Source organism: Filicampus tigris, chromosome 11 (genome assembly GCF_054856515.1).
Source record: "Filicampus tigris isolate MCC_2025a chromosome 11, RoL_Ftig_1.0, whole genome shotgun sequence".
Classification (NCBI taxonomy): domain Eukaryota; kingdom Metazoa; phylum Chordata; class Actinopteri; order Syngnathiformes; family Syngnathidae; genus Filicampus; species Filicampus tigris.
Window position 1 is genome coordinate 21,185,914 of NC_141227.1, and position 27,326 is coordinate 21,213,239.

The 27,326-nt window shown below is 42.3% G+C and overlaps 1 protein-coding gene across 2 annotated transcripts in view; it reads right to left on the minus strand.

Annotated features, from left to right (window-relative positions):
* LOC147140109 (protocadherin-15-like) overlaps window positions 1–27,326 on the minus strand; it is a 216,314-nt gene that overhangs the window by 123,855 nt on the left and 65,133 nt on the right. For both annotated transcript variants that reach the window (XM_086045495.1, XM_086045494.1), the window contains 3 exons: window positions 18,620–18,738; window positions 6,222–6,236; window positions 5,091–5,156 (listed from right to left, as the gene is read on the minus strand). In XM_086045495.1, coding sequence (XP_085901621.1) covers window positions 5,091–5,156; window positions 6,222–6,236; window positions 18,620–18,710 — 172 coding nt within the window. In that variant the 5' untranslated portion in view covers window positions 18,711–18,738. The remainder of the gene's footprint in view (window positions 1–5,090; window positions 5,157–6,221; window positions 6,237–18,619; window positions 18,739–27,326) is intronic.

Here is a 27,326-nt window from a genome sequence, read left to right on the forward strand (position 1 = left end):
TTTAACCAAAAGTGCAAAGAGCAGAAAGTGCAGAGTGAGCGTAAATGAAAGGTACTAATGCTAGTGGAATATAAGTAAAAACATACACAGGGTTTCTCAAAATTCACTATACACTTCTTTCTCTATTTCATTTCTGATATCATTCAGGCAGACGTTTGATTGTCAGCATTTGACAGTTTAGGCTTTTGCAATTTTTGAAAGCATTTATATGGTTGACCAGTCGACAATGGAACAGCGTTGTAACACGCTATCGAGAATTTTTTTCTGTCCCTGACTGCAGCTCAGCGCCGGTTTAGAAGCTTTTACGGCTGTCACGCTGCTCCGATACGTTTCCGAAACAGGATCTGTTCTTCAGCAAATACAATGAAAACTGCTGGGGCCCCCAAATAGAACCCTGTGGAACACCACACGACAGTGGAGCAGAGCGGGACTCAGAGCAACCACGGCTAACACAAAAAGTTTGCTGCAAATGATACAAGAGAAGACTGTGGTCCAACATATCGAACAGTAACGGTGATAAGTGCTAGCGAAAAGTGTTTTTGTTCGCATTGTGAAAACAGAAACGCAGTAATATGTTTGCATCATCATCATCATCATCCTTTCTTTTTAATTAAAAACACACTGGAACCTCCGAAATCAAACGCAATATGTTTCTTCACACCGGTTGACTTCCAAAATTGTTTTTCTTTAACTGCAGGCGAATAAAAATGCTTTGAAATAACAAACCGCTAACTAACCGCTAGGGGGGCATATGTCAGAAGTCCATGTGTGAGTAAACTGAGACAACATGATCATTATTGTCTATGTATATTTATATTTTTGTGTTTGGCAGTAGTCGTCGTTGTAAAACAGGAGCCTCGGCTCGACAAATGTTTGGAAGCACTGCTTTGGACAACTCGCAACAATCAACTTGCCCAGGACTTAAGTGTTTTGTTCTAGTGGGCGTTCCCTTTGACGACGCAGTCATTTATCAGCACAGTGAATACATCCTGGCACATACAGCATATAAAAAGAGCACTGAATTGACTTGCCTTGAACAAAGGCCCTTGGCAGCGATGATTATTCCTTTCCTATATGTGAGCGTGTACACTCGGGGCAACAGTTGGTACAAATCACAAATTTGCAGGGACAAGATAAAAGCCGGGAGAAAGTGCCCTTATTTATGAAGACACTAACTAGTGCTTTGCATCAACCGGATGATACATTTCAGACACTCCCCCTGCTGACATCCACAGCTCTTATCCATTAAATCTCCAATCTAATTAACCGCTTTAAATTTATCTGGTAGGCTGAATAAACAAAGGGAGCCTATAGAAGACAGCCGGGCTTGATGTGCTTATGTGCACCTGAAGCGGCGGCTTCGATAAATTAAACATAGCATGCTTCATTTGAACTCCTCGACAGCGATATTCCCTTGGGACTACTCAGAATTTCTCTGAAGTGTGTGTGGGGGGGGGGGAACATTCCGAATCAAAACAAGCAATAAAACAAAACCCAAAAAAAAAAAAAAAAAAAAAGCAGGAGGGGTGAAAAAAGAACAAGAAAAGGTCTTACTTCTCAAAGCGCGTGTCAAACTTTGTTGCCGTGTTTTAAAAGAATCAAACAGATTTCATCACAGACAACTGTTGATAAAAAAAAAAAACTGAAAGTGCTTTGACAGGTGGAAGTGAGCAACAAACTTCTCCCGCCATGTTTCTCGGAGTTGAGTTAAATGTATTCTGTGAAGAGCCCAGGAGAGTCAGAGTGCATGTTTATTTATTTTAAGGATGGAGCCAGAAAGCAGAAAATGAAAAATGCATGGCAATAGTAAAACTGGTTGCTCAGGTTTTTTTTTTTTTTTAAATAAAAAAATGGTACTTATTATTCAAAATCCAATTTTTAATTACTGATATGCAAATAGTTTGGTTCTTTTTGGTGTGGTCGGATTGTGATGTAACAGTGGGGCAAATTTTCATAATACCATCCGACACAGCTTCATCACATAACTTTGCAGCTTGGCTGGGTGAAGATCCACCACTTTCAAAGCTGCCATATTAAAAAAAAAAATAATAATAATAATAATACAGTTATTTAGACAAAGACTTTCGACTACCGTAAGAGAGTTAGTAATCTGTTGTAATATTTGTTTTGCACAGAGGAGAAAGAATATACTGTATGCCTGCGAGTATTGTGTCTGTCTACATATACTTCTAGATGCTATTTGTTAGCCTTTCTATTGTGTTTTTTATCACACGTAAGCATCGAGCAAGAGAACGTAAAGCCAAAGCTATTTGGTTATTTCAAATATAGAACAAGTACAGTACTCTTTGTTTTACGTTTAGTTTGACGGTAAATTTTAGTGCAACTTCTACTAACTCATTCACTGCCATTGACCAATTTATTTGTTTTCACAGTCCAGCCGTTCAATCCCAGGAATTTATTTGTATTTTTTTTTTTTCACATTTTTTCAAACGTTAGGGGAAAAGAGGGCCTAAAAATGTCCGGCAGTGAATGAGTCAAATGGCATCATGTTTGACGTTTTCAGACAGCAAATGACTTGAAATTGAATCCTCCGGTTGCAACTAAGCAGTGCTCTCCATTTTGAGGCAGATGATTCAAGAGCTAGCAACAATCACTCCCACACAATTCAACCAAATCGCGTCTTGAATTTTGCACCGACGGAAAAGTGAAAACGATCCGGGTGAGCAAATTCAAAGCAACGTAACGCTCCAGTGGGATTACAATAATTACACTCCGGTGATTGTGTTTGCGTGCCTTTTTATGGACGTATTAAAATCAGTGATTAGGAAAGGCCTGCCCGGACAAGGACGCACTCTTATCGCGCGCCACTTCTCCGCAACCGGTGCGACGGCAATGACGAGGTGAAAGACATTTAGACGGATAATGACTTTGGTCAATAGCGCCAGCTTGCTCTGTTTTACATTCCATTACGGCGAGGACGAACGGCGGGTCGTTTCATCACGGTCGGAGATGAATATAAAGGGACGCCGCGGCCTGAAGGGAGTCCTCTCCCAGGTAAATGAGTACTTTATGAGCGGGGGATTAGCGCAAAAGCCCACACACGTACGTTGCGTCAGCAGGGCTTTTGGGCGTGGGCTCATCTGGCCTCCAAGCCCTGAGCCAAACTCCAAATTACAGCCGTACACGCCTGCGATCGTAAACATATATTGCCACCATGCTTGACCCTTACAGACTGTTAATTTTCCACGCCTAAATAGAATGTTGCAGGTCAGCTTTGATTTGGGCCAAGAATAACCTTAAAACGGAAGTCAACGCAAACATATTTTTTTTCAAGAATATGTTTTATGCAAGCCCACTAGTTGAAATAGGGCATTCTGATAAATATTGCGTTTGTGGAATAAGTGTTAATCCATTTGTTTTTAGCCATCTCCGGGGGCGGCCATTTTGTCTTCTGTCGACTGAAAATGACATCACAACTGCTCACAACGACCAATCACAGCTCAGATTCAGAAAACAGGTCAGCCGTGATTGCTGATTGTAAGCAGTTTTGATGTCATTTTCAGTCGACAGAAGACAAAATGGCCGCCCCCAGAGATGGCTAAAAACGAGTGCATTTTGCTGCTTAACTTATATTCCACAAACGCAAAATTCATCAGAATGCCGTGTTTTAACTAGTGGGCCGGCTGGGAACATATTCTTGGAAAAAAAAATGCTTGGGTTGGCTTCCGCTTTAAGGTAATTTGTCTGTGTGAAATTATGAGTTACAGATCTTTTCCCCAAAATTTAATGGATGATTAATCCTTACTCAAAGTTACATAAAAAAAAAAGGGAAAGTGTAGTTTTATGGTTGACATCGCTCGTTTTTGGAGAGAAACAGCAGCAAATGTGGTGGATACACAGACAGTTCTCGGGAGTGTTTTCAAACTGCCTCATCAACACCATCACCGCTGTCTCGTAAAAATACACATTTGGGCCACATTTCGCAGTGAATGAATGACATTTAGGGTATTTTTGGTAGGGTAAGTCAGAAATTTGACCCAACCAATCAATGCTTATCTTCTTGTCGTTTTCCTTTTCATTAACAAGCTTCACTGACTCAAACCACCACCCTCATTAAGCGCCGTGAATGCAAATAGCTCCAGGGGACACACACACCTGTGCCATTTAGACATCAGCATTCGCCATGAACACGGATCTCCTCCTCCCAAGAGCACGCATCGGCCATCCATCACACGGCGACACACTCATCAGCTGCACGCAGACAGCTCGCTATCCAAAGAATAGGTTATGGCTGATGACAGATGTGATAGAGGACCAACTCCAGTGTGTCATGTCTGCCCCCGAGCATCGATGACTCTTGTGTTGCACACATATGACGCCGTATAAAAAAAAAAACAGCTTGTACACATGCTCGCTGGCTTGTGTGTCAGATAGCAAAGTCGCACCTCAGATTTGCTGTCCCGGGCGTCTAATTATCCAAATTAGCAAAGCCGCAATGATTGTGCTTGCGGAATTAGCGCTGGCTCAACTGTAACATCTCCGACGTGCCAATTTGGCTAATGTGTAGCCAGCGCCGGAAGAGAACCACACAAACAGGGAGCGACCGAGTCACTTCCACGAAGGGGCTCGGTACACAACATCACTTCGCCGACGTGTAGAAATTGTTCGCAAATTTACTAGCAAATTTTATAATGAGCACGTTAATAAACGAGGTTCTGTGGCCCACAATTGACAACCAATCGCTCAACACACAGACAGCCAATTAATGGCCAGCTACACTCACATTCACTGACGCACACATCGCTCACCAGGTCAAGCCTTTTAAAGCCCAAAACACTCAAAGTCATAGATACTACAATGAAGAACGCGAACACAGCTACTCAAAAATATAATACCTGCACATCACATGATTCGGTACCCTTCCATTGAGGTCAAGTTTGATACACTTTTGTATCACGGAAACAGACATCGCTCTTTTGTCCTGCTGCTATGCTGTTGAACTTTTTTTACGAAAAACGCAGCTATCCGCGGTGGACATGCAAGCCAGCAATCAGGATTAGCTATTCCAAACCGTACCCGGATGAACCCAACAGTATCGCCTGGTGGAGTTGTGACTGTTTGTTACGTACCGTTGGGGCTCTCCTCGTCGATGGTCACTATAGTAGCGGGCGGGCCGGGCCGGGACAGCTTGCACTCTGTCAAGACAGGAGGAAGTCGGATTTACTGATTGCAGTTCTTAAGAGTTTGAAAATGGACATGTCCCACTAGAATAGCACTGCAAAAAAAAATAATAATAATAACTAGTCATTTTCAAACACACACAACGGGGCAACAATGTTGTTTTTCCACATAATCACAGTGCATTAGCTTTTGTAAATTCGACTAAATTGCTACGACAATAGCTTCTAGTGCGCTGTGTTGAACAGACGGTATGCATAATATGGTGTTGATACAGTAGAACCTCCGCAGTAAGTCGGGCAAGTTGGAATTAAATCAAAACGTTTTCACAAAAAAATAGCATTCAGCTAATGCAGACATCAATTCATTCTGCACATTTGGCATTTTTATTTTTTATTTATTTATCCTTCAAGTTTATTTCAAAAGATGGCGCAGCCTCATCAAGGGTAGCAGCCAGAGCATCTTTTCTTTTCCTCAAAGTGATGAATGAGGCAGTAAAGAATACTTTTAATAAGTGTGTGTTTTGTATTGTAATAAGTTTAAATGTCTTTAAAGCTTGTTTGGGGTCCCCGAACGGTCCCTCTATTTTGTGGACTTTCACCTATCGTGCGTAGGTCTCGAACATATCCGCTGCGGTAAACATGGGTTCACTGCTTATTATAAGGAAAATTTGTCATTCAACACCTTGCGATGGATTGTATTCAACTTGGGAGGTTCAACTGTATATCCCAAAAAAAAAAAAAAAAAAAGAGACCAACAGACATACTAATTGGAGTAAGGCGGGAACAAAACAGGTGACGGATCTTTTTTTTTTTTTTTTTTTTTTTTTATACAGCAGGTGGCATGGTGGACAGCGTGACAGTGACAGCAGACAAGCAGGGCGGTCGGAGCGGCGGCAAAAAAAAAAAAACGCAGATGGAGGTCACGCCGGGCGAGATGCGACGAGCTCACGGGGCGCAGGTAATGAGAGAGGCCGCCAGATGGGGTGGCGGGGAGGTAAGCCGATGAAAGGGGGGCAGGGGGGGTGTGATTGGGGGTCGGATGTATACACGGGGAGGAAACTAAAACAACAGCCCTCTTACCCTCGTATTGCCAGTCTGAAGAGGTTAGTGGAGCCGAAGAGAAGCAGAGCAAGAAGCATGAAATAAAAATAGCGTGAAACAGTTGGGCCAAAACAAAAAAGATCATTATAAAGATGAGCAGTTATTAAAACCCAGAAAAAAGACATTGGAGAAATGCATTACGGCGCCACATTTACTCCTGCTGCCAGGCTGATATTACACCGCGTGAGATGGAGGCCGCTTTATCAACGCGAATCAATTCAAACACCGAAGCTCTCTCAGTAATTTACGTTGCCGTTGGAAGCGGGTAAAGGGAAAGAGAGAGTTAGCGGTTTCTTTTGCAGGGAAACTTTTTCATCTCAGGAAAGAAATTCAAGGCCGGGTACGACCGTAACTGGTCAACAGCCAATAACAGGGCACATACTGTATACAGTGAACGCCCGTTGATCGTGGAGGATAATGTAAAAGAGTCACCAAAAGTAGTTGTGGGAAATCCACATTTAAGGCCACATTTAAAAAAAATAAATTAATTAAAAAAAACTGTTATTTTTACAGTGTTACTCCTCGACCACGCTTTAAAAACATTTAAGCTTAACACATTTTTTTTCCCACCCATTTTAATGAATTTGAAGACAGGCATAAAATGTATAGAAAAACGCTGGCGTGCGAGTCTGGCGTGAGCTGTGACCGACAGCAGCTCCTACAAAAGTAGTGCTTTGCTGCCATTTTATTGCATCTTGGTTCCAAGAGACTATGTTGAAGTGAGTTGAGGAGCTTCATTTAGAAACAAAAAAAATGTGTGTTTCTGCACCACCTTGTGGCATCTTAGTGTCAAGGAACTATATTGGGGTGATTTGAGCCATTTCATGTAGACAACAATTGTACTTCGCAGTCATCTTGTTGCATCTTGGTGTCAAGGAACTCGCATGCCGAAATGAGTTGCGGAGCTTCACGAAGAAAAAAAAATAGTGCTTTCCCGCAACCTTGTGGCATCTATCGGCAATTATAAAGCTTTTCAGAAGGGGGGGGGGGGGGGGGGGCGGGGCTGAGATTCTAACTCAGAGTCTCTCGAACGCCAGGCAGATGTGCCGACCACAAAGTTCACCACATTGCCAGCAGATGTTTGCAAATTTGTTGAGCAGCTATTTTAAGGTATCGAATCCCTCGCAGCACGTCATCAGACCTTCTCCTCTCACATGACGGTGTGTCATCAGAGAGGCCGTCAGTCAGCGACACCGGCTTACGAGTCACAGTCTAAGGTTTCGCGCCGAGCCGCAGCCGCGCAACCACCCCGCGCGCACCTGTCGCAGGTGCAAGAGCGTGCGGCGCTGTCACATGAAATATGCATGTTGAGCGCATTTTAATCAAGAGCTAGGCCGGCGCTGTAGGCGGGCAGACGCGCGCGGCACTTAGCCACCAAATACCAATAAAACCCAGTCTAATATGTTATTGTTCATGCATGATTGATTAAGTGAATCCAAATTCCATTTTAGCGTACGGGCGCCGCTATCTCGGTTTAAAATCCACGCGGCTAATTCCTCAAGTGCGCTCAGCGCTCCCCAACCCGGTTTCCCAAAAATAATTAGGCAACCTGCTCCCATCTGCGGAAATGAAAGCGGAAGCGAGAGTCTGCGGTAATGGGTGCAAATTGAACCCACTAAGTAGATAACGGTCGGTGCGGGCTGAGGAATAAACAAGAGGCTGCATCAAAACTTAAGTATGCAAATGTGTCCTGAGAATAGTCTCTGTGAAGCAGACGAAAAAAGTAAGAGAGCGTAAATGTGAGGAGGGAAGGAAGAATTACTTTGCGTGTCAGGGTATTTTGTAGGTAAGAAATACTGATGCAAAGCAATTCTATGATTCAAACACGGGCTATTCTATGTAATGTGGACGGTATCTAAAACCTCTCTCGATGATAAGCTGTGAACAAACATTACAGACGACCAACAACAATCGCAAATCACATAAACATTCACCCCACCATCAATTCAGCTGTCTCAAAGTAAAATAAGTAATTATTCCATCTAAAAATAACAGTTTCGAAACTGGGTTGATGATGTTTACTAGAATGCATGAATAGTGGCTCTGTATAGAGTGCTACGAACATTGGGCTAAAAATAGTAATATATTCCACAACCCCATGTGGCGGACCGTACTGGTAGTTTTCTTCTTCGATCGCTTTTATTAGGGGTGGGCGTCAAATCACTGGTTTGTAATGATTTTCAGAAGACTAAAGAAACCTTTTCCGCCCAAACCGACTTTTACAGCCAACAATGACACACGCACACGGCATGACCGATGGCAAATGACGGGATGTTAGCGGAGCTTGACGACCAACGTTAGCATGAGGGCTAACATTCCTCTAAACAGGCATCTAAATGATCTTATCTCAAGACACTGACTATGTTTGTAGGAAGGGAAGAAATATTGAGGCAAAGACAAAGGGAGTTATCTATTAGCTGAGCTAACTTGAATCGAACTGGCAATTCATGTAGCTAACTAGCTAGCAAGCAATGTATGTATCTGTCAATCTGATACCTAGCTAACTGGATAAAATAAGATAGGATCCATCTACCTATGTGATGCTACAATATGCCTCTGTGTTTATTTGTATTCGCCACCGTGGCTTAAAATGAACGCGAATGTCATTCAGCAGAGCACAAAACCATGACATTCGATGAAAGAATAGTGGATGATTGATAAAGCCATTAAAAAAAGCTGGGTATCAATCAATTGAAGCATTTGGGTTAGAATATTGTTGGGTTGTGAGGATGGGTGTAACAATCAGTGATTTGATTTGCTTGTATTAAATAACTTAATTGGTTGCACTGTTTCTACTATGGGAATGTTGGATTTTTTTCGTCCAATTCGGTCCCGGCCTTTGTGTTGCCATGTCAACCTAATCTGCCCAGGGCCTTCAAAATCAGTAGCGCTGGCCCATTCAACTTCAACCATGTTTGCAATCACATTTTAAATTCACCTGACATGACATCAGCGTCTCTCCGTCCTCTGATTGGTTGGTTAGAATAAAACCGTTACGGCCAACATGGACTAGCCGAACACATCTGATCATTTAATAATCGTCACCAAGTTAAACCATTAATACAGGAAACTAGTGAAGCCCTTACAAGGCAGACCAAAAGATGACTTCTACTCAGTGACATTTAGTTAGTGTTTTTTTTTTTTTATTCTAAAGTAAAACTTTACTCTTCCTCCAATTGCTTGTTCTTTGCTGTGGCTTCAACTGGAAAGAAATAACCTTTTAAACAACCGATAAATCAAATCCCTTCCTCCATCGGGGTGCAGAATTAAAGGACAGCAAAGTTAACAAGCGGTGCGGTCCAGGATGGACACCGTTTCAATCAATCACGCACAGCCATGCAAAAAGCAAAAATAAAAAGATCACAAATATCTTTAGTTCATTAACCTTTACGCTTTGTGACCTCCTCGCTTCCTTTATTATTTTTTAAAGAAATTCACCTGAGTGGCTGCAAGTGTAATGAAACTTCCTGAAGGTGGGGGTGTTTGTCTGATTTTGTCATGTCCGTCTTCAACTCTGTAAAGATATCAGTAATATAGTGTTTTAAAAAACTATTGTTGCGATTGTGGCGAATTGTTGACAGAGAAAAGAACGCAGATGGCCAAGTGCCAAACAGCCGTAAATGTCCACATGCGGCCGTAAACATCTCTGCCCTCCCATATAAATACGGCAGCGCGTCCTGCAAATATATTTCATCCCGGAAAGCGTTTCAGATGATGCTCTATCGACACGATCCGGTTGATAAGACGTCAAGGGTGGAGGTTAACGACAGTACTAATCCTTAGAGTAGCAGGTGGGAAATTTTTTTTTTCAAATTTCATTTTAATTTTAATTTCCCTGTTGGACTATGAGGGAAATTTGCACGGGTGGAAGTGGGAAGAGTCCAGACAGACGAGGTCTGGCAGAGCAGAGTCAGACGGGTTCCAGTGGTACACGCTGTATGCCAGGCACTGGCTGCTCGTGGGCAGATGGCGGCTCAGAGCAAACAAGCAATGTGTGTTGTATCGACGGCGGGGGCGGGGGGAGGTCGCTGGGTGATCATCGCATCATTCTGCAGCGTACTCATGAAGTTCGAGGTATACTCCATTCGTCTTTTTTGATTGTGCTTCTAGGACTGAATTGAAATCATAATAAAGCACCATAAAGGGAACTTTTTAAATCTTTCATTAACAGCCATTTAAAAAAAAAAAAAAAAAAAAAAGAGAGAGAGAACCTATTGAGTGCCAAGCCAATTCAGAGCATTCAGACTGATCTTTCGAGGCTTACAGAATATTGCGTTTTATGACTACATAGCTTTTTGCGAAGAGAAATATCCACAAGTAGCTCTTGTGCTCAAAACTTTGGCTCGAGTGACACCTCGAACAGCCCCGTTCTTCTGTAAAATACCAAAAGCAACCATGAGAATGTGCTTTTGACAGCAGAACAATGTGGCTACAAATGATCGCCATTGTGACAATTTTACATTTCACAAACTTCACAAACAATTGCACTAGTGCACGTATTGTCCTCACAAAGGCAATTCAGCACAGAAGTGGAACACTCGTAGAATACTCTCGCTGTGTCTTGCTAGTAACGTTTTAAGTATTGCCCTTCACTACAGTATCACATTTCTGCACACTAGTAGGAAGACCCATTCTAATAAAACAACTACATGTTATTATAGAGAGGCCACTACTGAAGCGCCAGAATTTCAAAATTCATAAGTAGGACTAGTAGCGTGCAGTTGTCAACTAGTGTCCAGTTTTGCATCACTAGTAGCATGTAGCTGTCCTTACTAGTGAGGACAAAGTGTCCAAGTGCATGGACTGTTTTTCTTCATCATAGGCGTCTAATGACGCCTATGAAACGCCTATAAAAAAAAAAAAATAAATAAATAGATAGATAGATGATCTTTTAAAGACAGACACAAAATTTGATCGCAGCAGACATTGTTTCCCGTCCCGTATGAAGGCGCGTAATGATAACAGAATGTTAGTCGATATTGTTTGGCAAGATCAAGTCTTTGAAAGGCGATTCATTATCTTGGTACTCTCGTCTGTGTATTTGCGGAAGGCCAAGAATCCGAGCGCGCCACTTGAGCTCCTTCCTCTCCACACTAGGCAATTTGGTGGATTAATGTAGTTCTTTATGACATTTTCCTTAATCAAGCCAGGTGGAGATTTGTGTTCGGCGTGGCTGCCCTCTATTTGCCAGGTTAAATCACTTGGCGCCTGCATTAAAGCGGTCGACGGGGTCAGGAGAAGGCTGGCAGTCGCTCCGACGACCAATCATCGCTAATGGCCGCCCATTAGGACAAATTAAACATTGTTTGTTTTGCTTTTATTCCGTGCTGCAGAATTATGGGATTATCTTTAGATGTAACTTGTAATTTATGTAAACTATAGAGCGACTGCACCTGTCAATATACGGATGAAAGCATTGTAAATCCACTTCATGATGTTATGACGTATTTGGTTAAATCCACAACACATGATTTATGGAGGCCTTGTTTTTACTCAGCGTCTTCATTTCCGCCGTGTTTATAAGCCCTGCTGCAGCCTTGGTCAGGTTTTGGCCTTTTTTTGTAAATAGATTTTGGGCAAAATGGTTTGTTGTGTTGGCAGTCCTACTCGTACTGCACTTTTTAATTTCAGTCAAGCTGGATAAAAATGTAGCACACGCTCATGTTGCTGTCCAGAGTTTCTTATACAGTTTTGTTGCCATGCATAGTGGTTTCCATTTGATTGAATTGTGTGCATGCCTAAGAAGTGTTACGTATGTGAATATATACTTTAATTCGGACTTTTCGAACGCATAAGCGATAGACTCGATCCTCAAACAAAACTCACCATATGTGCTTCTATTGGGCAGGTAACAGTAAGACAAGCACGAGTACGAGTGGCGTGCCTCAGGAGTCATGAGCGAGTACTCCACACTTAGTATATAGGCGGCCCCGAGGCCAGAGGTTCTCAGTAGGTCTCGTTTTTTATTCCCCGTGTGTGGCGCACAAAAACACAACCAGAAAGGCTCCTGAATTACATACTTGCCCGTACTCTGAAGTAAAACTTTCCTCAAGGTTTACTGGGACCGTACGGCCAAGCCCTCGAACCAATCATATTCAAACTACTTAAGACGAGTAGAATGGAACCCTGTTGGAAAGCAACGATTTCAGGTAGGTCTATTAGCCACCGGCGATGTCCTTCAAAACCTCGAATTGCTCCACAATAACATTGTACACTGGGAGTCAAAATTTATAATACAGAGCATATAATACAGAGCGCATAAGGGCATCGCGAGCTTCATGTAAACATGCCATTTTACTTTCACAAGCTGAGGGGAACAAAAAGTAGAGGTGCTGCGCTCAATATCACATTCGCGAATACGGTACGCCCTCATTGTGCACTTATGCACTCATAGAAAAAAAAAAAAATACCTATGGATGATGGCCATGATATGTAAAGAATTGTTAGCACTATTAGCACGATGCGGCTCTTGTATCGGTTCTGTTCGACTCCTCTCTTTTTGTTTGTGTGCAACGACAGCTCTCGAAGCGAAGAACCCGTACGCGGCGGAGGTATCAAATCATTCGCCGGCTCCTCACACCGGAGCAAAATTGCACAGATCGATGCGCAGGCAGACGGCGCCGCGTGGTTTCTTTTTGCATGGTGTCTCCACCGGCACAAAGAAGGCGCTCTGTCTCGCTGCTCGCCGAGCATTACCCGACAAGTCTTTCCCGTGGGGGGGGGGGGGGGGGGGACTTCTAGCCATAATTGCCCGTAGGTGCTTATTCTAAAGGGTGAAATAAGGAGAATGTGTCAGAAGCGACAGGAAAGAGGAGGAAGAGGAGGAAGAGGGCGTGTGAAACTATTGATTTCAACACCAGACAGATAGAGGTGCACGTTCATTCCTGATGTTTCATAATAGATCAGGAATGGGCAACTTAAATGCTGGAGGGGGTCCACAATTTTTCATCAGTCCATGTAGGACTGACCAGACCACACACTTCCAAACCAGGTGTATGACAAAAATGTTATTCATGGGAAAATGTGTGAAATAAGTGCTCTTAATATATTCCATTTTTCATAATGCATTTCTCAATGCATGTAGAAAAAAATCCATTATCCTAACACAACAAAAGGCTTGAAACCAAACAACAAAATAGCCTCACAGTCATTTTTTCCCCAGTGCAAAGGATTCTCTTGCATAAAAAAAAAAAATTACCATTCAAGGACGGCACAAAACTGCTGAACAGCAAACCAACATTAAGTGCAAGAAGTCATTTTGTGCATTTTTTTTTTCATGAAAATCACCTCACTCAAAATGTTCTATTATTGAGTTTATTATATATATATATATATATATATATATATATATATATATATATATATATATATATATATATATATATATATATATATATATATATACATATAGGCGGCACGGTGGTCTACTGGTTAGCACGTCCGCCTCACAGTTCAGAGGTCGTGGGTTCGATCCCGGCTCCGGCCTCCCTGTGTGGAGTTTGCATGTTCTCCCCGTGCCTGCGTGGGTTTTCTCCGGGCACTCCGGTTTCCTCCCACATTCCAAAAACATGCATGGTAAGTTGATTGGACTGTCTAAATTGCCCCTAGGTGTGATTGTGAGTGCGGATGTTTGTCTCTGTGTGCCCTGCGATTGGCTGGCAACCAGTTCAGGGTGTCCCCCGCCTACTGCCCAAAGACAGCTGGGATAGGCTCCAGCACGCCCCGCGACCCTTGTGAGGAGAAGCGGTACAGATAATGGATGGATGGATATATACATATATATTTTTACACTATATATACTATTTGTCCTGCTTATCATTACAAATTGACAAAAAAGACAGTAGTTCTTCTACTCACGGTGTAGTATAGGGCAATATAAGACCCGGTGTAAGTGCAACTAAGACGTGTCTGCCATCTGGTGGTAAATGGTGAAATTGCAATTTAAAACTGCAGTCGACCCCTGCGTATCGTTCGTTTGTGATTGCATCGGGATAGTGGATCTTTTATACGTGCATTGAAAAATGTATTATCAAAAATGACATTCATTAAGAGCACATATTTTGCACGGATGTGAAAACAAATTGCATTTTCGTCATACACCTGGTTAGGAACTGCATCGTCCGATCTGCCCCTCCCCCCCCCCCCCCCCCCGTAGCACCGATGAAAAATTGCGTCCCCCTCCGGCATTTAAATTGCCCATTTCTGTCGTAAAGGAAAACGAGGGGATTGTTTGTCTTCAACTTCAGACACAGTCTTTGCCTCTCTTGGAGATTAAGCGTTGCAATCAGAGTCCCCCATCCCTCGCCCACACACGATCACACACCAAGAAGCTCCCGGCAGGGCCAATTGGTCGAAAAAGCCCCGCAAGCACAGAGCCCCGTCTAACGACGAGCGCCCCTCCCCTCGTCTTCCGTCCTGTACTGCCCCGGAGCCTGATTACAACCTACTGGCGACAGATTAAACCCCATCCGCTGTCAATCCAACGCTCCCCCCTTTTTTTTCCCCCCCCAAAGGCTGCTATAGCCAGAACCAGGCGACACATCTGGCCTCTAATCAGAAAATCCCAAAAATAGACAATCATTGTGGGCCCGAATAAATGTGCAGAGAGAGGACGGCGGTGTGGCGCTCGCATTGGCAGGAAGGAGTGTCCATAGGAATATGGACTAATCCACACCCTACACACTCATAAACACGTAAATCCAGTGTGGGTTTGCATGCGGATTAAGCGACAGGAGGGATTAAGGGGCGATGTATGGGCGCTTTACATCTGGCCACCGCGCTGCGGATTGATGTTCGACCTTCGTTGAACTACCGGGCGCGGTCATCTGCGCTCGTGTTAGCATCAATGGGCGTACACGAGGCGCAAGGCAGGGTTTTAGCATGTCAGGAATACTCCCGGAATGAGATTACAGCAACAAAGTCAAATGGAGAACATGAAGGGAGAAAGGATTACTAATGAAACATGAAACGAGGTAGTGACGAAGAGAGCGAGTAAAAGAGCAGTTCCTTTGGTCTTTTAGATTAACATGGATGAATCATTGGGAAGGATTTTTCTGTTGAAACAAGTATTGTAGTGCATGGTCAGTCACAGAACAGACTGGATTACACCCTGGATTCGTTTCCAGTCAGTCTCAAGGCACAAAGTGGAGATTGTAGAGAAATGGACCAATATTGGGAACTGAGGTTGTAATAGTTTGGGATTTTTTTCTTTATCGTTAGTTTTAACTTGTGTTTTTCAAATTCGGTTAGTTTTCCTTAATTTTTTTAGAGCAAATTTGATTTTGTTTTGGTTCAGTTTTTATTAGTGCTAGTTTTAGGGAATATAGTTTGAAAACGTTTAATGTACATTTTTTTTAAATATATGGAGTATTTGTCGAGTGCAAGATAAAAGAAGGTCACTGATGCGGTTGCGTTTTTCCGACCTCCGACCAGGAAATCCCGCACCGGTTCGCCACTCAAACATAATTTACGAGATTATAAAAACAGATTTTGCTATCTTTATTTATTACATTAATTTAGTTAGTTGACAAAACCACACGTAACACAACGTGACTTGTACTGAAGTCAAGTGAAGATAAACCGCGATCTACCTGCATGAAGTTATTCGATGAAGTGTAATCAATCTCATAACTCATTCACTGCCATTGACGTATTTATCTGTCTTTTCGCGGTCCAGCCATTCAATCCCAGGAAGTTATTTATATATTTTTTTCAAATATTTTCTCAAACGTTAGGGTAAAAGAGGCTCTGAAAATGTCTGGCAGTGAAGGAGTTCATGTGAATGGTGTACTTTTGGTGTATGAAGCACATTGCGTTGCCTTGTGTTAAAAAACCTATTATATAAATAAAGCTGCCTTGCCTATTGTCTAAAAACACAAATTTTGTTTTGTTTCAGTTACGGCAATGAACAGAAGCAGAAGTAAAAAAAAAAAAAAATCGGATTCAATTGATATCAAATTCAGTGATTCAACCATGTTGCAACACGCCAGCAGCTTATATTCAATTCCAATCATGCTGGCATGAGCTAAAGGCTAAAGGTGCCCAAAGGTGGGCCAAGGAGGGAGATTTATGAGTGAGAAGTCATCTTATTGAGGCGAGGTGAAAATAAAATCCTCCCCTACTTAAACCTCTCCCATCCCTGGGTGGAACTAAAGATTTCTACGGGCAATAGCTGCCTCATTGGCTCTGAACTAATAAATACCAGAAAGAGGACACATTCGCATCAATTCATAGCAGGGCGCGCTATGAATGGGTTCAGTTGAAAGTGGCGTGCTCAAAAGGTGGCTAAATGTCAGCAAATGACATCACACACACCGCAACAGACGTGCGCATTTGTGACACCGTTACGTCATCTTTGCACTTTGCATGCCGTCGGATGGTGTGGGCCATTTTGGCACGTATGCGTCGAGTTGCTTCCCTCGCGTAATAATAGTCTGACAGTGAAGCCAAATTACCAATAAAGATTTCGTCATTTGCATATGTTCTCGAGTTTCCTGTCAGGCAACAAGAAAAGCATGAAATAGCTGCTGAAACACAATTAAACACCCACGTGTGCTGCTGCTGCACTTGCACTACACACAATTACAAGAATGAAGCCATTGTAGAGAAAAAAGAGAAGGAAAAAAAAAAAACCTGTTGCGGTAGTGAAAAAGGTAATAGAGCGAGAGTAAAGTTAAGGAAAAAAGATGCAATTAGAGTAAATGTCATAATCAAAAGTTATAATAGTATGAGAAAAATGTTATCTTACAAAAAAGTCCCAGAGAAAAGTGCATGGGTAAAATCAGAATTTTAAGGGGGAAAAAAAGTCAATGCTACAAGAACCAAAAAAAAAAAGGCACAGTTCTCAAAATGAGAAAAAAAAGTTAATTGCATGACAATGAAGTTGTTACAATGAGACAATAAAGGCATAATTTAACTGGAAAAAGTAGCGGTATGAGAAATAATGTCTCATAAATGTTTCATTTCAATAGAATGAAGTTGTAATATGGCAAAACAATCATACTTTCACAATTATAGTCTCGCACATGAAATACTATTGAATTGAAATTATGATACATTTTATTTGATACTTTGGCATTTGCGATTTCGCCTATTCGCAGATTTTGATTTGAACCTATCCCCCTTGAGTCATGTTGCAACGAAAAGTCTGTCGGCCTCCATTGTTAGGCAACATACCGTCGACGACGTATACCACCATTTTCTGCATTGTTGGGTCGCTGTAATTGAATCGAGGAACAGGCCAAAAACAACATCAAACTAGTTGTCTTTTTGCTAATTTCCGCTCAACCAAACCTCTTACGACAGCAGCCTGTTTAGATTCCCGATTGCCAGCCACCATGTCTGCTTTGGGTCACGGCAGTTTCATTCAACAAGGACTAAACACTGCAACAAAACCAGTTCAATCCGGAACAAAAACTCAGCGCACGGTCCCATTTTGAATCCATTTACATTGTGTCGTATTAGCCTCAATCTAGCATAGCACTAAGCTAGCTCCTCTCTTAGGTCCGGCGTAAATTTGCTTTTTGTTTGTTGCTAGCATGGCGTGAGCGACCACTTTACCAGATTGTGAATAAGCTAACATTAGTGTGGGAACAATTATTAATACAATAATCATTTGTTAATCATTCATTTGCTGCTCATGATGCTTTCAAAAACTAACCGCAAGGAGGTCAGGTGGATGCCACGCTAACGATTGCTAATATGAAGGTGATTGCTGAAATATCTTGCTACATTGAATTTCTCTACTAAAGATGTCAACATTTCTTACCACACATGTACTAAGCAATTTTCCAGCTACATGCATACACGTACAAGACGTCCCGACTGCCCTTTTCCTCACGCCATCCTTTAGAGTCCCGAATGCCCATGTATCTAGGGATGTGAATCAATAAAAAGAAAAGGAACGGAGAGACTTTTTTTCGAACGCCTGTAAGAATTGTATTGTACCGTTCTTCTCCGTTCTCCTTGCAAGCCTAAAATTCAAAGCGCGTGTCTTCATCTCCTTATTTTGTGCGAACATTTATTGAACGTCCGCCTGGTAAACGTGACAATTAGCCGCTCTACATTGTGGGATGCGTGACTAGTTAGTTTGGCTTTCGCCAAAAATATGATCGTCGCATTCAACGCCTGAAGAGTTTAATGCGCGCGCTCAGGTTTCCTCTGTTGTTGTTGGAGCGGTGTCGTGACCAAATATTTAATGACAACACTCAACGAATATTAACGGCGGGTCTCGAGAGGATGACTATTTTCGCTTTTTTCAGTGCGGCCCCAATACTTGCTCATACAATATAATGTCAAAGGATGTCACATAGCAGTAATCATCTTTCCATTCTGGCAAAACAGCGTGGCCGCTCTTTGACAAGATAGTCTGCCCCTACCGTCGGTGTCCTGGCCCCAGACGGCGTTTAGTGAAGACAGGATGACCATTCCTGTCGCCAGCCATCTGATAAACCACCGGCCCCGTCGCATCTTCTGTCAAGCCTTATTGCCTGCCAACCTGGAGGAGAGAAAAGAGAGTTGTTGTTTTGGGTTGTTGTTGGGGTTTTTTTTGTTTTGTTTTTTTTTTTCATTTGAGACTCATCACATATATGCTTGGGAAACGCACACAAACACCTCTCCTCCTTCAGTAGGCTGTCACTTTGGGTTTGACGCACACCGAACAGAGAGAGAAGACGCTGGCAGTTTGGGATAAACCTACAGTATTAGTTCCGCCTCCATCTTAATACTTCTGGAGCATTCTTCTCTTGTGCCGCTTTCACCGCAGCAGCTTTCAGTTGTTGTTTGTTTTGCAGGGTTTGACTCCATTGGGGTGAGAAGCATGCTCGATCGGGTTCAAGTCTGGAGGGTGACACGGCCAGTCAAAAAGCTTCCACTGAATCTTTTTTTGTCGTTTTTTTGGCAGTGTTTTGGGTGATTATCTCGCCGGGACTTGAGCTGCAAAATTATGGGACTTTTAATTCATATTACCTGGAATAAACTAACAATGTACTAAATTGAAGGGAGGCCCTTAATAGGGAACTTAACTATAGATGGGGAACATTTATTTTAATATTATTCTGACTAAAACAACCAAATTCACACTTTGGATACGCCAGGGAATTATGATGCACAAAACAAATTCCAGTAAATTTGACAAAACTAATTCCAGTAAATTCCAATAATTCTGCGCTTGCAGATCCCGGTCGTAGCCCCTCCCACTAGCACAATGTTTAAGTCCCTGAAGCACATCACATGATGCAAAAGGAAAAGGAAATGCACAGAAAAAAAAAAAAGATCAAACATCAATAGTCATTGAATCAAATACTTCCGAAGTCTAACTCAATCAAAACGTAAAAAATAAAATGGAATCGAACACCCTAAAACAAAATATGCATGTGAAGTTATTAAGGGGCCTTATGAGAAAAAATGTTGTGAAATCCAAACCAATGCATCCTGGAACAGACTGGCCAACCTTATGAGGTTCCACTGCAGTTATTTACATACTATTCATCCTACACGCCATTTAAAAAACAGTTTTAATGAGTCAATACCAACTTTACAGACTGGGTGTTTTTGGGTCATTATCTTGCTCCCAATCCGTTATTTCAGTTGGCCGCATCTTTCTTTAAATAGGCTGTTTCTGTCGACTTCTAAGTTGATTTTGCTGCTGCCGCCATGCGAAAAATCATCAATTAGATTAGCGAGGCACATCCCAGAAGAAGCAACACAAGCCCAAGTTATGAAATTCTATGCCTCCAATTTTGCTTGAACAATTGGGGGAAAAAAAAAAAAAAAAAAAAAGAACAACCCCATTGAAAAGCTTTCAGATGAGCTGCAAGTGAGAATATGACCTCGCTCAAAACTTCCCATCTGAATGAATTGGCGGGAAATTCCTGCCACCGCGATCCCGCACAATCACGATGTTTAAAGGCTGCCAGTGTTTCCATTTTGTTGAAACCTTACTGTCTGCTAAGCCTTCGCCCCAACTTTTCGCTGGCGAATCCACAGCAGGTAGATCTAATTCTCCCGTCGGAAACTGACGGAGCGTGAAACGCCGTGCCCGTGATGACAGCGTGATCGACCTTAAGTGCCGCAGCACTCGGGGGAACACGGTGCACCACTTCGCCCGATGAATCCACCTCGTTACCCCCGTCAGAAGTGCGTCGACAGGGCCAGGCTTGGAACGTGCAAATTGTAACAGGCTTCTAACTGGCTGGATAATGTGGCGTTAAGGAGTGGTTAGAGTGGAGGCCAACCAAAACATGTTTTTTTTCCAGAGTATGTTCCAGGCTGGCCCACTAGTTGAGACGAGGCATTCGGATTAATATTGTGTTTGCGGAATATGAGTTAAGCAGCAAAATAAACCCGCTTTTAGCCATCTCAGGGGGCGGCCATTTTGTCAATTTAGTCGACTGAAAATGACATCACAGTTGCTCAGGGCCCAGGTGACGACCAATCACAGCTCACCTGTTTTCTGAAGCTGAGCCATGATTGGTCGTTGTCTGAGCCCTGAGCAACCGTGATGTCGTTTTTAGTTGACAGAAGTGACAAAATGGCCGCCCGATGAGATGGCCAAAAATGGGTGGATTTCTCATACTCCACAAACGCAATATGAATCGGAATGCATTGTTTCAACTAGTGGGCCTGCATAGAACATATTCTTGAAAAAAATATGTTTGGGTTGACTTCCGCTTCAAGCAGTATGCGCCGAGATTATAATTTTTTTGTTATCTGACTACTTCTGAAATGTGAGTGAGCTGTAAACCAGCCGTAAAAGTCTCTCCATTGTGATGTAAGAGTGGGGCGAATATATACCGAATAATTACACTGTCCACCAGGGTTGTAATAGTTTGGGATTTTTCGTTATAGTTTTTGTTTTTTAATTCTGTTTATTTTAATTAGTTTTTGGAGCGGCCTTGTGAGTTTTTATTCATTTGTATTTTTCTCAGAAATGCTTAGTTTTTTAAAATATTTTATTAGTTTTAGTTTTTTTTTTATATGCGGTATTTATGAAGTGCCGGATTAACAAAGAATTGCGTAAAATTCTTGGACATCACATGACGGATGTCCTCCATTGTTGCCAAGGATCAATCATTGCGTTTAAATATTTTATTAGTTTTAGTTTTTTTTAATATGGGGTATTTATGAATGCCGGATTAACAAAGTATTGCGTAATAGTCAACTGCAATTCCCCAATTCAGTGAAATTCCAGTTCAACCTTCGTTTCTTCTGTATAGTTGTACAGTAATACTGAAATAAAAACTTCTAAAATACCCCCAAAAGCTCATGCGTATGATAAAATTAATTGACAAAGATGGAAACAGAAAACACATTTGCTATAATTATTTCATAAACAGAAAAAGTAGTTTCAGATAGTTTTAGTTTGTTTATAGCCCTCCCATTTTCATTTCATTTAGTTCATGAAAAAAAAAAAAAAAATCAAGTTTTAGTCTTTTTTTTTTTTTTTTAATAGTTTTTGTCAACTATACTAACCTCGCCGCACACCGAGTTTCACACATCCGTGATACGATACGCTTGGCTGGGCAAAGTCAAGTCTTGAATTCGTCAATTTCCAAAGCAGGGTACAACAAGTCGTACCGAGGGGTGGAACGCCATCGGGTAGTAAGAGACGTGCAAAGACAAACACCTGATACTCCCCGCCTAGCTCCTTATGTGCTAAAAGCAATTGCTGCCGTTGCACTGGCAGTGCGGCTAATTATGGAAATACGCCGTGCTGTGCGATCACACACTTCACAAACACCAATGTCCTGCTTCAAGCGCCGGGCAAATAAATCAGATACAATAAAATTGACCAGAAAGTGGACGCCACACAGTGACTGACTGTTTATCAGCTTTAATTTCGCCCGCCCGTCCTTTACGATCTACGTGGATCAGTCATGACACTGACCCCCCCCGCCGACCCACTCTACTCGATACACTCTAATTGATTAACAAGCAACGTATGAGAGGTCGCACCCTGACCTACATCGACGAAACAGAATTCATTTGGAGTGATCAAATGAAGCTGACCCTAATCTTGAAAAGGGTCTCGCTGGGGGCCGAGATGTGAAGTAATAAAAAAAATAAATAAAAAGAATAGAAAGAAAAAAAAAAACTCAGGTCGACGCAATAAAACTGACGGTGACTGAAGCTGACGAGCGGGTGGGATGTACGACGTGTCGAGCGTAGCGCTCGCAGATCAACGGCGCCGCGGCCATCCGGAGAGCGCAGAAGTGTCATACGGAAAAGAACAGCGTCTCATCATGGTGCTTTTTTTGATGGCACACCTCACTTCCACAAGGCTTTTTTTTTTTTTTTTTTTTTTTTGTCTCCGCAGAGCAGGCGATAAGCTGTGAAAAAAAACCTTCATAGCATATGCTCGGCCCAGGACGACGGGGAACGACAACACCAACATTCAAAGTGGCTCCTCTAATCCCGCTCTTCCGTGGCAACAATGGAGGACGTCCGTCATGTGATGTTCATAAAAGGAGGCGTGTCGTTTTGACGAAAGGTGCCTTTAGTGTCCGGAGCGACAATTTCCTGCCGATCAATCAAAACAATGCAGTGTGTCCAACTAAAACCCCGTGAAAGTGAGGGCTGCCCAATCTTCAGCAACTGATTAGCTAAACGGTATGTTTTCAGTTGACCAATCAAAAGACTCTAGTGTGTCTAACTCCGCCCTTTAAGTACAAACCTGCAGATGGCTCCAAAACAGAGGCTGCCATTGTTTGTTGTGTCTTCTATTCATGTGGCTGTTTGCCGAGATTTTTTTTCCAGACCCATACTGTGCCCCCCCCCCCCCCCCCCCCCTTTCTTAAGTTTTCTTTTCCATCCAAGAAACCCATTAGGCTTCCCGTTGCCCAATCAAAAGACTGCAGTGTGTCCGACTATTTGGGTACCGTAAAACCCACAATGGTTCCAAAGCGAGGGTTTCCCAATCTTGATGAATCAAGTAACTGATCTTCACACTTTGTTCGACCAATCAAATGTCTGTGGTGTATTTAGTGCTGCCCTTTAGGTACCATGAAACCCGTGGATGCCCAATCACAATGAATCGATTAGCTGATTGTCACCTTGTCTGTTGACCGATGAAAAGGCTGCAGTGTTCCACCTTTTAGGTACTGTGAAGCCCAGATAGCGGTCGCCCGATCATGATGAATTGATGAACCGGCTGTTGCATTTTCTGTTGATAAACCTGCTGCGAACACTGCGGTCTATCCAGCTCCGGCCTTAAGGTACCACAAAACCCACAGATGGCTCAAAAACAATGACTGCCCAATCGTGACGAATCCATTAATCGTTACATTTTCGGTCGACCAATTAACGCACTGCATGAGATACTAGAAAACCCTTGGATGGTTACAAAACAGACAGCCGCCAACTCCTGATGAATCAGTTAATCAATGACTTTTCTGTTGCCCAATCAAAAGACTGCAGCGTGTCTAACTACGTCCTTTGGGCGCCGTAAAAGCCACGATGCTTCCAAAATGAGGGCTTCCCAATTATGATGAATCGATTACCCGATCGTTACATTTTCTGTTAAGGGCTGCCGAACGACAGTAAAGTTGGTTGTTTAGCAATTAAAAGACTGCAGTGTGTGAAGCTCAGTCCTTTAGGTGCAGTAAAGTAAAGAATTTTCTTAAAAAAATGCAACCACAAGTGCGCCCAGCTCCTCTCGCTAGCACGATGAACGCACGTTTAAGGCTGTCAAGCACGTCATTTCCCAAAGATATTGCTTAAGTGTCCCTTTGGTTATTGTTACAACTGCAACATCGATTCCTCTCATTTCTACATGAATCTTTCCTCTTGTCATATCAAAAACTGCAGTCCTGCACAAGTTGCAAACCCCAGAGAGAGAGAGAGAGAGAGAGAGAAGTCATTTCATTCCACAGCTTCTTCCATGTCTCCCCTCCTCCACGCTGTGTCACGTTCCCATATCGTGGCACAGTGTCGGCCCCTCAAACTTAATGAAACTAGAACTGGAGACATTTCTTACTGAGCACTGAAGGAAAATTATTTTAAGTGATCCATGAGTCGCAGCGTAAAAAAGAAAAAAAAAAAAAGGGGTGGGTTTGGGGCATTATTTTCACTGTGAAGTTATGATGAAACTCCATTCATACCTTCTGTTTGAAACGCTTGTAGGGAGGGGCCACATCCTGAAATCATCTAACCAGGGTTATCAGAATGCAATCTGAGGAGAATCGCTGGAGGTTTTCTTTTAGCCATCTCGGGGGGCGGCCATTTTGTCTTCTGTCGACTGAAAATGACATCACAACTGCTCACAACGACCAATCACGGCTCACATTCAGAAAACAGGTCAGCCGTGACAAAATGGCCGCCCCCGGCGATGGCTAAAAACGAGTGCATTTTGCTGCTTGATTTATATTCCACAAACGCAAAATTAATCAGAATGCCGTGTTTCAACTAGTGGGCCTGCTCGGAACATACTCTCGAAAAAAATAGGTTTGCGTTGACTTCCGCTTTAAGTAACATTCTTGGGGAAATAATCCTGGTCCTGGAGTCAGTTGCTAATGTTAGCTGTTTGGTAGCTAGCCATCGAGTGGCACTTGTTATCAAAGTTGAAGTTGTGTTTTCTTGTTTTTACATTTTTGATTTACGTACATAGGTGGTTCGCGTCTTTTTATTTTAGCATGACATGGGCTTTTGCTAAGCAATGCTGCCTGCCATCGTTTCTACTTCCTGCTTTTGTTCCCTCATTCCCACTGACTTGATATGACTGCAAACCAACCAACTTTATGTGAACAACGTGCAGTGGAGTCCGTTGTTGAGATGTGTGGGGCTTTAGCTTCTGGCTAGCCCGAAGCGCTTGTGCTCGTTAGCGTTTCACGTGAGCTAGAGCCTATAGAAAAATCATTCCCGATGTTTAAAGCATGACCCATAAGTCTCTGTTCTTTAACAAATAATTGATTATATAAACAAAACATCCCTTACAACGTGACAGATTTAATTATCCGATTCGCAAGACTGCATGCTAAAGAGGATGGCCTCCAAAGAGCACAGGCTTCAAATTTCAGATGCTAAATGGTCTGCCTGTGATTCATCAAGACAAATGAAATGCGCAAGTGCTGATGATCACGTCAAATGTGAATCTGTCCACAGTCTTTATAGACCTACGTATAGCCAATGCTAAAGCTCCAAATTAAAGAGGCCATTTCAAATTGTGCTATCCACGACCACGAGCATTCAACCGGAGAATTGGATGGATCACTTTGCGGAGAAACTTGAGAAACACTTCATCCACTTGTTTCAGTCTGGTCTGATAAGTACCCTGGGATTAAAAAAGAAGAAAAAAAAAAAAAAAAAAAAGTGTTGATAATTACAAGGCTTTTGATAATTGCTTGCAAAACTGTGATAAGCATTCATACTGAATCACAGACCGCTGTTTTCAAACACTAACGATAATGAAACCTTTGCTGCATGGAAATAAAAATCAAAGTGTCAGGGACTTTTTTTTTTGCGGGGTAAACAACCCCCAGCTGTGTAAGCGGCAGGCGCAGCAGTAAAGCGTCTCATTTAAGTCGGAGGAGAAAAATCGCCATTTTCGAGTGGCCCGACGTCCTCATCAGTCTCCCAACCAACACCCCACCGCCTCCTTAACGCAGGTAATAGAATATAGAAGCTGCATCAACACCCCTTTGCCGTTCGAGTGTTTGTGTCAGGCTATCAAAGCCGGCATGTAACAAATGGCCGAGTGCACTGAGGCATGTGATATCAAGGATTTGATACACAAGAATCGACTGTATACACCCCCAACGACCCTGGCGTAGTAAAAATGCGGAAATTGGCAAAAAAAAATGTTCCAGACCAAAAAAATCTAATACAAGTGAATATAATGAATAATTATAAATACACGTCACACAAGTGAGGCCAAAGCTCAGAAAATTTCACAATGCATCCAAAAATTGGGAAGGATTCCAGCTCCCGTGTGCTTTGCTTTTTCTTTGGCTTGGCATGTACTTTGTTTTTCCGCATGAATTAATTTTCGCATTTTAGCAGCATTTGAAGTGGTTTCATTTCATGTTTTTTTATTTATAATTCCCCATATATGGTGGGCATTTGTCACCTTGGTAATAGCAGATATGGAAATGTAAAAAAAAAAAAAACAAATGCTTGTACCGATTATACCAGGCATTGTGATGGCAACAGTTTGTTTAAGTCAGTCAACCGCATCGTGTTATTATTATTAGCATTAATAGTATTTATTTTGAGGAATAATTGGTGTGAAATCCAATAAGTAAATCCATAATTAGGACTGCAACTAATTTTAGTTTATTTCAATTTTAGTTTCCATGACGTTTTTTCGAAAACAGTAAAATTTTTGGACAGGTCATCAAACAAATTGATCATGATTCAGTTCCTGGTTTGTCAGAAAATCGGCAGGAATCTTGATCAAAGATAATCGGTGTGCTTTCTACAGAAAACAAATATTTTCTGTTGAGAATGCGTACATTCAGAGTATTTGAAGAATTAAATTAAACAAGGGTTTTAAATTTTAAATCGATTTAACACTCGATTCACTGTTGATTAATCATTGCATTAATATACACCCCATTTAAAACCATTTTCGGAGTCAAGACCAGCTTTACGGACAAGTGAATCCAATTTCCAACAGAGCCGAGTATTAATAGCATTAAAAACAATCATCATTCTTAAACCTCAATAATCACACAATTTAAACCAAATGGCTCACAATACAATAATGAAGTCTTAACGGGATTACATTAAAGGGACGTGTAATGTCCCAACGCATACCGAAAGCTGATCGTCCTTTGCGGACGTGGCCAAATTAAGCACCCGCTGTAGCAACGCAACACCATTTCGTGCAAGGCAAAACCGAAGGCTGAAACCCGACCTGCCGCCACACACATGCGCGCACCCCTGCGCGCTTTTACAATCAACCTGCGAGCAAGATCAAACGTTAGGACATCCAACCTATTTGCAATTCATTACCTACTGTGAGATATAATCAGCGGTAACAAGGGCGGCGCTTTAATGACAACATTTGCGGCTCGCCTTCGAGATAAAGACAAAGTTCCCATCGGGGTAAACATCCAATCAGACGACGGCCACTAAAAGTTGATATCT